The sequence below is a fragment of the Urocitellus parryii genome, chromosome 7 (assembly GCF_045843805.1).
Source record: "Urocitellus parryii isolate mUroPar1 chromosome 7, mUroPar1.hap1, whole genome shotgun sequence".
NCBI lineage: Eukaryota > Metazoa > Chordata > Mammalia > Rodentia > Sciuridae > Urocitellus > Urocitellus parryii.
In genome coordinates, this window is record NC_135537.1 from 128063498 (window position 1) to 128079870 (window position 16373).

Consider the following 16373-nt stretch of genomic DNA (forward strand, 5'->3'; position numbering starts at 1 on the left):
GGATTACAGGCCTGTGCCACTGCACCCACCACAGATTTTTTTAAATTATTTAATCCTCCCAGAACCCGTGGAGATGGATATAACTATCTCTATACTTCTGGTAAGCGATGTACTGTTGTTAGCTGTTCACTCCATAATGGAAAACAGGGTATAGAAGAATAAAGGTGATTTTTCTGTTCTACCAAGTCTTTTTTTTATTTTTTAAAAATTTTTAGTTGTAGTTGGACCCAATACCTTTATTTATTTATTTTTATGTGATGCTGAGGATTGAACCCAGGGCCTCGCACGTGCTAGGCAAGCGCTCTACGATGAGCCCTGGCCCATATCAAGTCTTATCTATATAAAAGGTTAAGCATTGGGATATCGGTTGTCTCTAGACAATACCATGCCATTGGGGCTAGAGGAATGAGCAACGATGGAGAAGTGAGTGAATACACATAAGTTGCTGGAACAGTGCCTGCACATAGCAAGTGCTTAACTGTGTCAGTTGTTGCTGTCACTCCCACTACTGCAACATTGCTATCGTCATTTTTGTTTTGAATCCAATCAGCTCTAAAGTGAACCTTTGTTTCGAAGTGGTCAGACATGGTTTCCTGAACAAGGTGATCCTCACAGCTCAGATAGATTGTGGAAACGTCAGGGCAGGAGAGAGCCACTTGAGATGAGAAGAATTCAGTAAACTGGGACTGAGGCAGAGATTGGTCTCAGCAGGAACAGGAAATCCCCAATGTGTTTAGTTCAAATGGGGCATGTGGGTTACTAGAGGGAGTGAAGACTAAGATGGACAATCAGACTGTGTTGATTATATTATGAATGCTAGATTACAATCATAAAATTGGATTTGAAACTGCATGCATTACTGTCGGTAAGCAACTAAGGAAAATTATCTTTTTCATGCTATAATCAGTAATTGTAGCATTGAATCTGCTTGAAAAATAATATTTGTACATTTGGTGTCACATGGCCTGTGAGAAACTTTGTCCTAGTATGTCCTAGTATAAAGAATACTTCCAATTGGCTTTATGTGGTTGAAATTTAAGAACCTCATTTATCAGCCTCTTCTATGATTATTGAGTCAAATGTATCTTGGAGGATTATATGAGTATTATGTTCTCCCATCATCTCTTTAACAGGCTGTAATTCCCTGGGGACCAGGTTTGAGCCTTATTCATCCTCATAACTCTTCTAACACTAAACACAGTTCCTGGAACAGACTAAGGATGCAATAAATTGCGCAAATTGAATTTTCAAAGCATAGGAGGCTGGCCACCTCTGCACTTGTGAGGGGAATTTGCATCTGAGCTGTATTTTTTGAGATGTGTAATGCATTTAATGTGGTTCTTAGGTCCAGCCTGATGAGTGAAGAGGCTAAGCGAGGAGCACCCAACCCTTGGCTCTTTGAGGAGCCAGAGGAGACCAGAGGCTTGGGTTTTGATGAAATCCGGCAACAGCAGCAGAAAATCATCCAAGGTACTAATACCCAAGGATTGTGGGCTCAGAAACCTTTTCTGATTTTTGACTGTGGCCTTGAATGTTCCTTATCCTCATTGAAAACTGGAATGAAAACTGCTGGTCCTCTAAAGCTCTTGGCATTTTTGTGCCTCAGGATACCTGAAGAGTGGTAACCTGCTGTCACCTGTTTTAATAGCTGATGGAAGTAGTGATTTTTTCCACTGGGTGAGAACAGGTCTGAATCTGATAAGTCTAGGGGACCTTAGAGCGTATGCTCTTGACTGTTCTTCTAACACAGGACTCCACCTTTTTTTTTTTTTTCATATATTTTTTAGCTGTCGATGGACCTTTATTTTTATTATATGTGGTGCTGAGGGTCAAACCCAGTGCCTCACACTTGCTAGGCAAGCGCTCTACCACTGAGCCACAACCCCAGCCCAGGACGCCACCTTTTTTATCTGCAAAAATAAATCGGTTGACTTTCACCTCAAGTTCATCTTGCTTGTTAGCTATTAAAACTGCTAATTATTTTGTAACTTCTATTTTTTGAAATTCAGAAGTAATGTATACTTGCTTTACAAAATTTAAGCACTATAGACAGATAAGATGGAAAGCTCTCCATTTCTTCTATTTCTAACCATAAATGGATCAATATGTATTTCCTCAGACTTTGTATATACCTACATTATATTCAGTCTAAACACACATATATAAATGGTGTCATGAGGTACATAGCTGTCTTTTAGGTATTATTCCATAGGTTTATTTTTCTTACTAATGTGTGTTATGAACATTTTTTCCAATGTCAGCATGTACAGATATATTGTTCTAAATCTACTTCTTAAAGATCAACTTTATTGAGGAATATTTAACATTATCATAACTAGCACATATTTGAAGCATATGATTTGATAAGCTTTGACATTTGTATACACATATGAAGCTATTACTACAATCAAAATAATGAACATAATCATTACTTCCTGAGGTTTTCTTCATGTCTCTTTAAAATTCTTCCTATTACCCCTCCTCCATCCCTAGACAGCTGCTGATCTGCTTTCTGTCACTATAAATTATTTTCTGTTTTCTATAATTTTACATAAGTAGAATGATACGGTATGTGCTCTTTTGGGAGGGCAGGGGATCTGGCTTTTACTAAACATAGTTACTTTATCCATGTTGTGTATATCAGTATTTCATTTTTTTATATTATGGTATCCCATTATTCACCTTTACCACAATCTGTGTAACTGTTCACCTACTAATAGATATTTGCGTGGTTTTCAGTTTGGGGCTGTTACAAGTACAGCTGCTGTGAACATGTACTTTATTTGTAGATTCTTTTTTTTTTTTTTTTTTTTTTTGTGGTACTGGGAATTGAACCCAGGGGCACTCTACCATGACTTTTTATTTTTTGAGACAAGTTCTCTGTAAGTTGCTGAGTTAGCCTCAAACTTGCTCCCAACCTCAGTTCCCCAAGTTGCTGGGATTATAGGCCTGTGCTATCTCACCTGGCAAAATTTCAATTTTTTTAGGTAAATACCTATAAGTGGAATGTCTGAACCATGTAGTAGAGGTAGGTTTACCTTTTATTTGTACACTTGGTACTAAGGATTGAACTTGTGGCCTTGTACCTGCTAGACAAGTGCTTTACCCTTGAGTAATACTCTAGCACTTTGACTTTTAAAAAAATTTTTTTTAAAATTTTTAATAGAAAAAATTATATATGATATTTTGAAAATATTAATACATTGTGGAATGACTAAATCAAGCTAACATAAACATTCTTACATATATATATATATATATAGAGAGAGTACACTTCCAGTCTACTCTTTAAGCAATTTTAAAGTGTATTAGTCACCATGATGTACAATAGAGCCTTTTTTTGTTTTAAAGGGACTGAAGATTGAACCCAGGGCCTTGCACACTAAGCTACTTACCCAGCTCCTTTTTATTTTATTTTAAGACAAAGTCTTGCTGAACTGACCTTGAACTTCATGCTGGCCTTGAATTTGCAGTCTTCCTGCCTAAGCCTCTAAACCTAGCACAATAGATCTTTTTAAATTTACTTAAAACTATCTGAAATTTTGTGTCTTTTGACCAACATCTCTCTAATTCCCTCATCCTTCCTCCATCACCTAGCTCCTGTTAAACTCATAAGAGCAAAGTGAAGAATATGCTTGACTTTTTTCGATTCTGCATATTAGTGAGATCGTTCAGTGTTTGCCTTTCTGTGCCTGTCTCGTTTCATTTAACATAATGTCCTCTAGGTTCTTCCATGTTGTCACAAGTTACAGTATTTCCTTCTTTTTATGGCTGAATAGTATTCTATTGCTTATACATACCACACTTTTTTTTTAAAACCATTCATCCACTGTTGGGCACTTAAATTGATTTAAAAAAAAAAATCTTGACTATTGGGAATAATGCTACAGTAAGCATGGGAATTGACATCTTAACCATGAATCTCCCAATCCATAAATACAGATTTAATTCTAAATAAATGGGTTTATTTAGTTTAATTTTCCTCAAAAGCGCTTTCTAGTATTCAATATACATATCTTGTCCATCTTTTATCAGATTTATCCATAAGTATTTCATATTTTTATTCAATTATAGCATTTAAAAATTTTTCAGTGTCTGTTGCTCCTGCATAAAAATACAGTTGATTATTTAAAAAATGTGTTTGGATCATGCAACCTTATAAAAAATCACTAGTTCTCACAGTTTACTTGTTGAGAGTGTAGGATTCTATGAAAATGATCATGTATGTCAATAAAGACAGTTTTGTTCATTTCAATCTGGTTGCCTTATTATTGCACTTGCTACAACCTCTATTACAATGCTAAATAGAAATGGTGAGAGCAGACATCCTTGCCTTGTTTCTGATCTTATTGTTTCATTCACTTGGATACCTGCTATGGTGATATTTTTCTTTGTTCAGTACTGGGTATTTCTTAATTTTTAGAAGTATTCTTGTGTTTATGTGGGATGCTACTGAGTTACTTGGGTCTTGCTTTATAAAACAGATCAATGAGGTGTTATAGAGCAGGACCTATGGACCAAATCTGGCCTACTGTCGTCTGTTGTTATATGTTCCGCAAGTTGCAAATGGCTTTTAAATTTTTGAAATGGTGAAAAATAATCAAAAGAAGAGTATCTTGTAACTTGTAAAAATTATATAAAATTCAGTTTAGTGCTCATAAACACAGGTCTGCTTTTTTTTTTTAATGTTGTAGATGGATACTATGCCTTTATTTACTTTTATGCTGATGGCTGAACCCTGTGCCTCACATGTGCCAGTCAAGCATTCTACTACTGAGCCACAACCCCAGCCCTATAAATACAGTTTTATGGGAACACAACCATTCTCATTCCTTTATACATTATCTGTACATGCTTTCCTGCTTACGGTGGCAGAGTTGAGTAATTGCTCTAAGGATCATATGAACCACAAAGCCTAAAATACTTAATATCTACCAACTCCAGTCTAGAGTAGTTTATCCCACTAATGAGCCAAAATCATTCTGCGTATTCTATGTAATGCTTCATGAATAATGAAATATCTTGGTTGGTGGGAATAAATATGTCTGAGCTGGTGGAGCACAGAGGTTCCTTCCCTTTACTGTTTGGAGTGATTCTTTTCCCCAGCTTTGGGGCATTCCCTCATTGCTCATGCAATACTCAGTTAAAGATTCGCTGTCTAGAGCTCTCCCCATGCAGATCTGTCCTCTGTGGTAGTACCCTGAATACTTGAACTACCGTGATCTCCTGGGACTCATTCAAGTCTGCCAGTTTCCACCTGGACTCCCCCAACTCGCCCACCATGGCTGGGAGCTCTCACAGGGGAATAATCGGGGCAGTCTTATTTGTTTCCCATTGCTAGGAGATCGCTGCTCTTCGTTTCCTGACATATGTATTTTGAAACTTGGATGTTTTGCCTGGTTCTCCCCCCAACCCTTTTCCCAGTTATTTTAGGCCAAAAGGAAATCTGGTCCCTGTCAGTCCATCTTAGCCAGAAGCAGAAGTCTAATTCTATTTTGAACTCCCCTTTGTGGTGAAATTGTCTGGTAAATGAAACACAGCAGCTCTCTTGGGGCTTCACCAATTACCGTATTTGAAGGAAAGTGAAAAAATAAAAAGTAACACAGCTTTACATCGAGCACAGTGATTCTTGTACAATAGTTTTCTTCAGGGTTTACATACAGTTCCTGAAAGGACTGCCCTCTTGCTAATTTTTATAGATCATCTTTTTCTATTTTTTGGTACTAGGGATTGAACCCAGGGGCACTTTATCACGGAGCTACATCCCCAGGTCTTTTTATTTTTTTTATCTGGAGACAGTGATAAGTTGCTGGAGCTGACCTCTAACTTGAGATCCTCCTGCCTCTGCCTCCTGAGTTGCTGAGATTACAGGTGTGTGCACTCTGAATTTTTTTGGCATTGTTGCTTTTTCCAAGAAAGGCTGTTTTCTGTTAGGGAAAGTATCTGTCACTGAGAAGGGACTGCATTCAGGGGTTGCTGTGCTGGATTTGAAAGAATGCTCCTCTTGAGTGTTAGCCATGGAGTCTCTACAGCAGAGCACACCCATACCGAGTTCCTCACTCTGAAGGCTTGCTGGCTTCTGGGGTTTGGGAATAGGAGGATGAAGGGGAGGGGAGGGGCATGTTTTAAATCGGATTTTTTTTTCCTTCATGTTTTGAAATGCTGTGTCCCTTGTTGCTTTGCTAGAAAGCTGTTTTTCCATGATAAATGCAAACATGGAAGTAATCTTTATGCAAAACCCTTACTAGCCTTTTCTCTGCCTCAGGAATCTTGATGTGCTGAGGTTGCTGTGGTTCTGCCTCATTGCCATGTCCTGTATTAGATAAAAAATGAAAGCCAAGAGGGCTGGGGTTGTGGCTCAGCGGTACAGTGCTCGCCTAGCATGTGTGAGGCCCTGGTTCGATCCTCAGCACCACATAAAAATAAATAAAATAAAGATATTGTGCCCAACTACAACTAAAAAATAAATATTAAAAATAAAAGCCAAGAAAGGTCACTTCTGACTTCCTTTTTGTCCATGGAATCCATTAACCCTCCTTTGTCTTTGTTTTTGTTGCGCTAGGGATCAAACCCAGGGTTTTGTACATGCTTAGGCAAGCGCTTCTACCACCGAGCTATATCCTCAGCCCTTTTTATTTTTATTTAGAGATAGGGTCTGACTAAGTTGGTGAGGTTGGCCTTGAACTTAAAATCCTACAGGCAAGCACCATTATACCCAGCCAGTTAGTCTTTCTGTGCTTCCCTTGATCCTTAGAAACACTTTGAAAATCATCCAAAATGACAATTTATAGAATTTAGACTTCAGGGCAATGAATGCGTTCCTTGCCTAAACTGGAAACTAGGTCTCCTCCTAACTAGTTGGCTTATCCTGGCGTGTGTGTGTGTGTGTGTGTGTGTGTGTGTGTGTGTGTGTTTAGCTGAAACTTGAATCATAAGTGGGTGTTAGGGAAAAGTGGCTGTGGTGGTGACAATGACTTGGTCACCTCAAACATCCCTGAGATGGCACAAAGGAAGTAAACTAGGTAGAGCTAGACTCTTGTCCCTGAGTTGGATGGCCACGCTTTGGAAGAGGTGTGAGGTGCCCCACCTTTGCTCAGGAGGTCGCTTGATAAGGTCTCTTAATTAGCACAATCGAGTTGTCTTATTCTGTAGATATTCTTTATAGATTTGAGCAGAAAGTTGTATATTCTAGATTTCTGTGTTCTTAGGTCTCTAAAGGTTTTCATGTGAAATAGGGATGGGGAAGGTGGACAGCCAGATTCCATTTTACACTGAGGAATCTTGGTTGCTGATCTTTGAACCCTTGCAGTCACAACTTCACAATTTTCTTGGATGATGTCCTTTCTTATGGGTGTCATAGATTGGAAGGATCCCTTTCCTGAAATCTTAAAACTAAAACAATAATAAAATTACTATTCTTGGGATTTGCTCTAAGGGTCTTCCTAAAATTGTAATTGACTCCTTTATCTAACTTGATTCAGTCTTTCCTTCCTTTGTTCCTGCTTTTCATCTAGGGAGAGCTGCTTACATATCTTAGGTGTGAGAAGTTCATTGTGACTCTCCAGGCACTGGATAACACAATGTCAATTGATTTTTCTGCTAAACTACACTCAGGGCTAACTAGTATAGACTAGAGCCTTTCCATCTAGCAGAGACTTTTTTTTTTTTTTTTTTTTTGTCTATAAACAGAACCCTCTGTGGTCATTGGTTGATTGAAACAGCGAGTGTGCTGCCTATATATGTCCTAGGGCAAACCTAGTAGTGCCACCAGCTGGGCTTGCATTTGGTGGCAAGGACAGGAAAAGACACATTCTCAGTCCTTGGGGTCCTTGTCATGTGCTCAGATTGGGGTCTGTGGTTGTAGCTCTTAGTAATGTCCCTTTGTGACTTTCCAACCCCTTGAAGAAAATGTAGGGTCAACACTCCAGTGTATAGGCACAGGGAAGGACTTCCTCAATAGGACACTTAAAGCTCAGGAAATAACATCAATAATTAATGGGTTGCATCAAATTAAAAGCTGCTGCACAGCAAAGGAAACAAAATGTGAAGAGAGAACCTACAGAACGAGAGAGAATCTGTTATTAATCATCTTTTAGAGAGTAACTATCTAGAAAAACGGAAAAAAAACCTCAATACTGGAAAAAAAAACCCAATTAATAAATGGGTAAATGAATTAAACAGATATATCTCAAAAGAAGAAATACAAATGACCAACAAATAAATGAAAAAAAAGTTTAATTAGCAATTGGGGAAATGCAAATCCAAACTACAATGAGATTTCATCTCACTCCAGTTAAATTAGTAGCCATCAAGCATATGAACAGTAATAAATGCTGGAGAGGATGTGGAGAAAAAGGAACACTTCAACACTGTTGGTGGGATTGTAAATTGGTACAATCACTATGGAATTCAGTATGGAGGTTCATCAAAAAAAGTCGACATGAAACCACCAGAGGACCCAGCTACACCATTCCTTGGTATTTTAAAGAATTAAAGTCGTCATAGTATAGTGATCCATGCATACCCATGTTTATATCAGCACCGTTTATAACAGCCAAACTACGGAACCAGCTCGGGTGTTTTGTCAATGTTATGAATGGATCAAGGAAATGTGCTTATGTGTACACAATGGAGTTGTGCAGCCATAAAGAAGAATGAAATTGTCATTTGCAAGAAAATGGATGAAATTCGAAAACATTATGTTAAACAAAATAAAACTTAGAAAGTCAAAGGTCATATGTTTTTCTCTCATATGGAAGATAGGAAACAGGAAAAGAAAGGTGGGTTCAAAGACTTCATGAAAATAGAAGGGAGACCAGTAGTGTGGAGGAGAGACACCAGGGAGAAGAAAGGAGGGAGGGAAAGGGGAAGTCCCAGAATGATATTGACCAAAATCTATTGTAATATCATGTGTATGTACCGATATATAACAACAAGTTCCACTATTATGTATAATGACAGTGCATCAATGAATAACATGGGAAAATATGGATAAAAACATAGAAAAAAATTTACTTGTTAAAATATTGATAACTTTTTGCTGTGGAAAATTTTAAACATGAGAGTAAGATAATGACTCTATCCCACCCCCCCACCCCCCACCCCGCATGCTGATTCAGCAATTACACCCTATAAACAACCTGGCTTCATTTCTATGTCTGCCCACCTATCCATATTTTAAAGTATGGTTCCTATGTAATCATCATTCATACCAAATTAACAATCTCTTAACATAATCAAATATCCAGTCAGTGTTCAAATTTCCTTGATTGTCCTGTGATGGTTTCTTTTAGACTGCTTTTAGACTGTTCAGTGTGGTCCATACATTGAAATCAGTTGATGTTATCCCTTAAGTTTCTTTAATGAAAAGGTTTTTTTTTTTTTTTTCCCAACTTTCCCTTTTTTCTCCAAAGTTCTAAACAGGATCATTTGCCCATAGTTACCACTATCTAGATTTCACCGTTTGAATCCTATATTGTTTAGCATATTCTTCTGTCCCAGATACTTGGTGGTTAGATTTAGTGAGTTGATCAGAATCAGGTTTGTTATTTTTGGCAAGAATACATACTGACGATTGTCCTTTTGTTTTTAATCTACAGTCACCAGATTTTCCTCCCCCAGTTACATGACATTCATTTAGAGAATGGTTTTCCTGAATGTCTAAAGATAGGAAGTATCCACACACACAATTGCTCCAAAGGGATTTTCAGAAAATGATTGTATTAGTTTTCTGTTGCTGCTGTAATAAATTAGCACCCGCTTAGTGACTTAAAACACATATTTAATATTGTGCAGTTCTGTAGGTCAGAAGTTTAAAAGATCTACATTCCTTTCTGGAGGCTCCAGGGGAGAATCCATTCCCTGGTCTATTCCTGCTTTTAGAGGCCACCCACATCCTTTGGCTCAAGGTACCCTTCTTCCTTCTTTAAAGCAAGCTACTGCATCTCTCTGACCCTTCTTCTTATCTCCCTGTGACAGCAGCTGGGAAGGTTCTCTGCTTTTCAGGAGTCATGATTATACTGGATCCACCTAGTTAATGGACACTAGTTGCCCTTTTCATCCCTATTGACCTTAATCACATCTGCAAAGTTTCTTTTGCTGGGGAATGTAATATATATTCACAGGTTCCAGAGATTAGGACATGGACATCTTTGAGCAGGGACCATTATTCTTCCTACCACAGTGATCATCCATCTTTTAAAATTCACACGATTGTAAACCTGAAGGTTTTGTGGTCTGTTATCAATGATCTATTGTGATATCATGATGTCTTGGGTTATGAGATAGAGTAGGGCAGGTTAGGGAAGAACTGTAATTATGACATCATCATAGTTTTGCTGGTTGCGGTGGACTGTTTGCATGGTTTGTGGTGATTTTTACTTTTGTGGGTGGCAGCATTTTGGTGATTATCCCTATGTGGCCATACCACTTACCTTTAGAAATGTCTTTACAACCTGAAGAAGCTCGGGTTGAGCTTCACAATGACCCACTCAGAGTCTCCACGATCAAGGTCTTCAGTGTCTTTGGATAAGGGAATGAAATTTTATTACAACATTTAAACATGTTGAGGAGATGCTGAAGTCCTGGAGAAATTATTTGATTGGAGCAGCAGCAATTTTAGTCTTCTTTCTCTTGTGCTTTAGAGAGATGACCTTTAGGTAGTTAGACAATAAGTTTGAGAGAAAAGAATAATGTAGCTATTTTTCATTCATAATGTCTCTACTAGATAAAACAACTTGGGACTTTCAAGCTAATTGAAAGCACTAGAGGAATCTCCTCTTATTAAATTGTTTTACCTTTTAATTCACATTGACACTTCACCTTCAGTCCTATGTATAGATTATCCTGCGGATGCATTTGGAACTTTCCTGTAGCATCTGACATCCTATAACAGTATTTGGTTGATGATAGATTTCTCTTGGAGGCCATCCAAGAGGTTGTTACTAAAGACCAAAGGAATCTCATTATAAAGTGATTTTGCTATAAAGTGGTCCCTTGGAATGGTCCCTAGAGATAGCAGGTCATTTATAGTTAAAAAAAAAAAAATACACAGTGTCAAAAAATGTCACTAAGGGGTCCTTACCTCACACCTTTAGTTAAAATAAGTTCCAGATGAATCAAAGAGCTAAGTGTAATGGTTCACTTCCATAAAAAGCCTTTGAAAAAATATAAGTAGATGTTAATGTGATCTTGAATAGGAAGACCTTTGTGATTTCTGCTTTTGTAGGTGTACCTTTATGTGAAAATCATTTAAAAAGCTCTAAACAAATGAAGCCACACTGGCATAATCTGACTTCATTTGGCATATTGTTTGGGTGAAAAGAGTCAGCTTTAGAGGGTTCTTTCCAATGTACCTGGAAAAAAGACTGTGGTGACTGCCTCATTTATTTAAAAAAAATCAAAATTTAAAGAAATTATCTTGAATAACTTGAGTTTAACTCACTTTTCTGTTTAAATATTCAAAAACCAGAAAAGTAATATTTTTATTTTTTAAAACAGAAGTGCAATTCTACTATACTTTGTTTTATATTCTGCTTTTATACTTAATAACATGAACTTCAGTATTAAAGAATGCAGAAATCTCAGTTTTGAGGTGAAATTGCCAATCTCAGGCTGAGGCCCAGTGTAGGGAAGAGCACCAAGCCTCAGCTGACGATCACTCGATTTCAGAGGAGTTGGAGAGGTGCTGCCCCCTAGCTGGGGTGTCAAGGAAGACTGTTCCCTGTGAAGTATCTCAGTGGAGGTACTGGGAGGTATTAGATACTCTAGGAGGTATTAGAAACACCCAAGGAGGGCGTGTACTGCTGTCCACTAGCTACTGGGCACTGAAGAAGCTGAACATAGAAGCTGTAAACACTGATGGATCCTGTCAAGAGAGAAAGCTTGGGGGCTGGGGTATGGCCCAGCAAGAGCACAGGCTTAGCTTTGGGGTTTTAGCCTCAGCAATCACCACCTCGGAGAGATAGCAGGCAGTGGTGGTGGTAGAGAGACGGGGTGGGGAGGCCGGCCCACCCTCACACACCGGGCCAGGAAGCAAAAACCCTGGCAAAGGGAAAATGTATTTAAGGGATCCACATAAGTATTCAGAGAACTCGGAAAAGGTGATTTTGGAGCTGAGAGACAATGAATTGACATTCAGTTTCATGTTTAGGTATCTTTACGGAAATACCTCAGGGAAGATCATTGTAAATACATCATTGCCTATTTTCTGAATGTTTTCATATATATATATATTTTCTTATATACATTCCATAGACTTATGATTGATAAAGGGACACAGTCTACTCTCAAGATAGATTTTTTGATCTGTAAATTGAACTTATCCTCCAATTACATAGTACTTCAGAGCTTCTACTTCTACACACTTCAGTAAGCCTTAGGTAACATTGTTCTTTTTAATCCTTACAAATCTGATAAATAAATTTTTAAAAAACTAATTTTTTTGTACTTTAAAAAAAATTAGCAGTAGTGTGAAAGCTTTTTTGTGTTATTTTTCCCTTCTAAAATTCTTGTGTATTTCCTATCTATATCCTTTGCTCATTTTGAAAATCATTTTAGTATAAGCTGTGATATACTTAATTTTTTGTTTCTATATTAATTATTATATCCCTTGTCTCATATATTGAGTTGTGTTATATGCCTGAGTGTATTTATGGACTTTAAATTGCTTTCCTTTGATTTTTAGAGAGTTAATTGTTTTTCTCTTTGTTTCAGAACAGGATGCGGGCCTTGATGCTCTTTCCTCTATCATAAGTCGCCAAAAACAAATGGGACAGGAAATTGGGAATGAATTGGATGAACAAAATGGTAAGGACTAGTTTGAGATTGATCATATTTGCATTTGTTATAAATACTATAGGCTTGATTTGTTGAAGGTTTCAAAAATATATAACAGGTAAAGTGGCTTAATGTCAATAGATTGTTAAGGCTTAATTCAATTGAGGGTGGTTTGTGGCTGATTTTGACTGTAATTATGAAGTCCCGTGTATGGAATTTGATTTTAAAAATTCCCATTTCTCAGTAATTATTTTACAAATTATTATTATTTTTTTGTGGGGAGGGTTACTGGAAATTTAACCAAGGGTCAATTTACCACTGAGCTACATCCCCAGCTCTTTCTTATTTTGAGATAGCACCTCACTAAGTTGCTTAGGACCTCACCAAGTTGCTGAGGCTGGCCTTTAACTTGTGATCTTCCCATCTCAGTCTCCTAAGCTACTGGGATTACAGGCATGCACCATGTGCCTGGCTCAGTAGCTGCTTTTAAAAATATTTGTTTGATGATCCATTTGTCCCAAGAGCTTTTCTTTCATGTAGCAATGATATGAAATTACTCGGTGCTTGACATACTCTGATTCAAGACATAATTAGGCTTGAATGGGCCTCCTATTATCTATCTACACACCCAGTGGAGTTTGGGCTTCTTTGACATAAATACTAGGTTGCAGGGCAAAAAAAAAAAAAAATGTTTAAGGATCTTTGTTCAAGACTTGATTTGATACATGATTTTTGAGAAAGATTAACTTGAAAACCACAGCAGACTGGACTGTGGCGGGGGGTGGGGGGGAGAGAGAGAGAGATGAAACATGGATGGTACCTGAAAGACTCTTGTTTGGACTGTGTAGTGGGAAGGGATATTATGGTTTGGATGTAAAATGTCTCTCAAAAGCTCCTGGGTTAATGCAGGAATGATTAGAGGTGAAATGATTGGATTTTGGAGCTGTAACCGACTCAGTCCATCCTAGTTTGAATGGACTGGGTGGTGTGATGTGGCGGAGGGAGGTGGGTCACCGAAGGCATGAAGGGTTCATCTTTCTATGGTTGTCCTCCATCCCCCACTTCCTGGCCACCATGAGGTAAGCAGTGCTTTTCCACCACACCCTTCTATCATGATGTCCTGCCCCACCTTGGGTTCGGAGCAATGGACTTGGCCTGCCATGGACTCAACCTCTAAAACTCTGAGCCAAAAATAAACTTTTCCTCCTTCAAGTTATTCTTGTCAGATATTTGATCACAGTGTCACAAAGCTGTCTAAAATGGATGAGAGCCCAAACAAGAGTCTTAGCAGTAGGAATGGAGAAGAAAGGACAGATGTGAGGGGCCAGCAGTGCTTTTACTGGGACTGACAGAGGGAAATAGAGAGGAGTCACTGTGAGTAAAGAGCATAAGACCAGTTTGAACATGTCCCATCAGAGATGCCAGTGAGAGGGCCAAATGGAAGTGTCGAGTTGACAGTTGGAGATATGGTACCAGAGCTCAGGGAGAGGACAGGAAAAGGAAAAGGTGGGAGAAACTTAGCATAGGGGTGGTACATGAGAGTATAACAGGACGAGGCTCTGGCGAAGCCTGCGTTTACAGAAGCCCCCTGCTGCATGATAAGCACAGTCATCTGTGTCATTTCATTTAGTCTACACTGCATCATGAAGGCAGTATCATCTTGGTTAGAGACAAAACTCAGAGCAGCTGAGAGCATCATAATGCCACATCCTCATAATGTCACATTTATAAGTGACAGGATTGAAATACCAACTCAGGTTTTCCAATTCTATTATGACTGACTTTTCTGTTACACCAGCCTCCTTTCAAGGAAGGTGAAGTAGAAGGAAAAATACAAAGAAAAAGGTTCTGAGGTCTTAGCTCTTGGTAATGGTACCATGATGGAATGGCTTTCAAGGAAAGTTACCATCATGTATGAGCCAGCATTGAATTCCTGGTATGGATGAAGTCTCGCTGTGAAGGGAGGGTTGTACTTGTCAAAATTGTGTAATGGGCACTTTTTTTTTTTTCTTGTTCCTAGGAAGAATGAGTTCATTTGTTCCCAGAGTATTATTCCACTTGTCTATCACATCTATTTATTATCTATCACATGTAGATTATTAAAGCAAATGGAGAAACATTGTATAATCCTGAAAGTGGTTTTTCATAGTTTCAGTATAGAGAGGAAAACAATTTTGTCCTTTTCCTGACAGTGCAGTTTATGTATTTGCATATAATTCAGTTGTTGTCGAGTTCCTTGGTTGAAATAGTATTGGCAAGAAAATAAACTTCACAGAAAAATCTGCCAACATGAAGATATAGCTCAGTGGTAAAAGCTCTTGCCTCGCAGTTGTGAGGCCTTGGGTTGGATCCCCAGAAATATTTAAAAAAAAAAAAAAAGATCTGCCTATTTGGTGTAAAATTGTTCTTTATCCCCCCAAAATTTAGCCTGTTCAGTGGGTCTGACTACAAAAGACTCTGGCCCCAAACTAGTGAAACATGCCCAGCATGTGATGTGTGGACAGGAAGTTAAGAAAAGGAGGTATATTATTTGATGGGGAACTTACTAAAAATATGGTGAAATCACAAATTTTTCCAGCATAAGCAATCAGACGTCAGCACATCTTTATCTTGTTTTTAGTTTATTGGTTATCATACTTTGCTGCAAATTAGAATCCCCTGGGGAGCTTTTTTAAGACTTGAAACACCCGAGCTATAGCTTTGTTTTCTATTGCTGCTATAACAAAGAGTGAGTGGCTTAAAATAACGGCTCCATCGGTCACAGGCTCTGTCATGGCCTAACTCGGTTAAAACCATGATGTTGGCAAGGCCATGTTCCTTTCTGGAGGCTCTAGGAGAGAATCCATTTCTTGCCTTTTCCAGCTTCTAGAGGCTACCCACATTCCTTGGCTCATGACCTCCTCTTCCATCCTCAAAGCCAACAACAGTAGCTTGAGTTCTTCTTGTGTCACTTCTGCTCCTGCTGCCTCCCTGTTGTGCTTTTAAGAACCCTTCTGATTATGTGGGGCTCACCCAGTGTAATTTCTCCACTCACGGGTCAGTTGATTAGCTGCCTTAATTCTACCTGCAGTCTGGATGCCACGTTGCCATGTGATCTCACACAATCACAGGTTTCAAGGACAAAGACATGTGCATCTTTGGGGAGCCATTATTCTGTCTCCCATAGTACTTTATACCAAGTAAATTAGAATCTTCAGGACTGGGGCCCAAGCAGCAGTACTTTTTAAAGCTCCTCAGATTGATTTCAATATGCTGCCAAGCTGGAGAACCAGTCCTTAGTGAATATGCCGAGAAGAGATCTAGCCCTGTCTTCCTCTGCGTCTCCCTGATCCACATCTTCATTTGAGACCCGAGTGGGTATGTGTGTACATAGACAAACATGAGGTATTTTTCCCTTAGCTGCCAACATAAGCTGGGTTTTCTCTGTGGTGGCCTCCCAGGGAGACGACAGTTAAGCTAGTGGTTTTCTAATGTGCACATTTTCTTCTCAGAGATAGGGCAGAGTCAGCCATTTTCTCTCACAGGAACTGAGAGACTCTCTGAGGATAAAAAATTATATTCCTGCCAGGACAACAGTCAGCCTCCATTCGTTTTGT

The 16373-nt window shown here is 38.6% G+C and overlaps 1 protein-coding gene across 1 annotated transcript in view; it reads left to right on the plus strand.

The window, feature by feature from the left end:
• Nucleotides 1–16373, plus strand: part of Stx8 (syntaxin 8) — a 259053-nt gene that overhangs the window by 41158 nt on the left and 201522 nt on the right. The window contains exons 5-6 of the mRNA XM_026390528.2: nt 1346–1470; nt 12715–12807. Coding sequence (XP_026246313.1) covers nt 1346–1470; nt 12715–12807 — 218 coding nt within the window. The remainder of the gene's footprint in view (nt 1–1345; nt 1471–12714; nt 12808–16373) is intronic.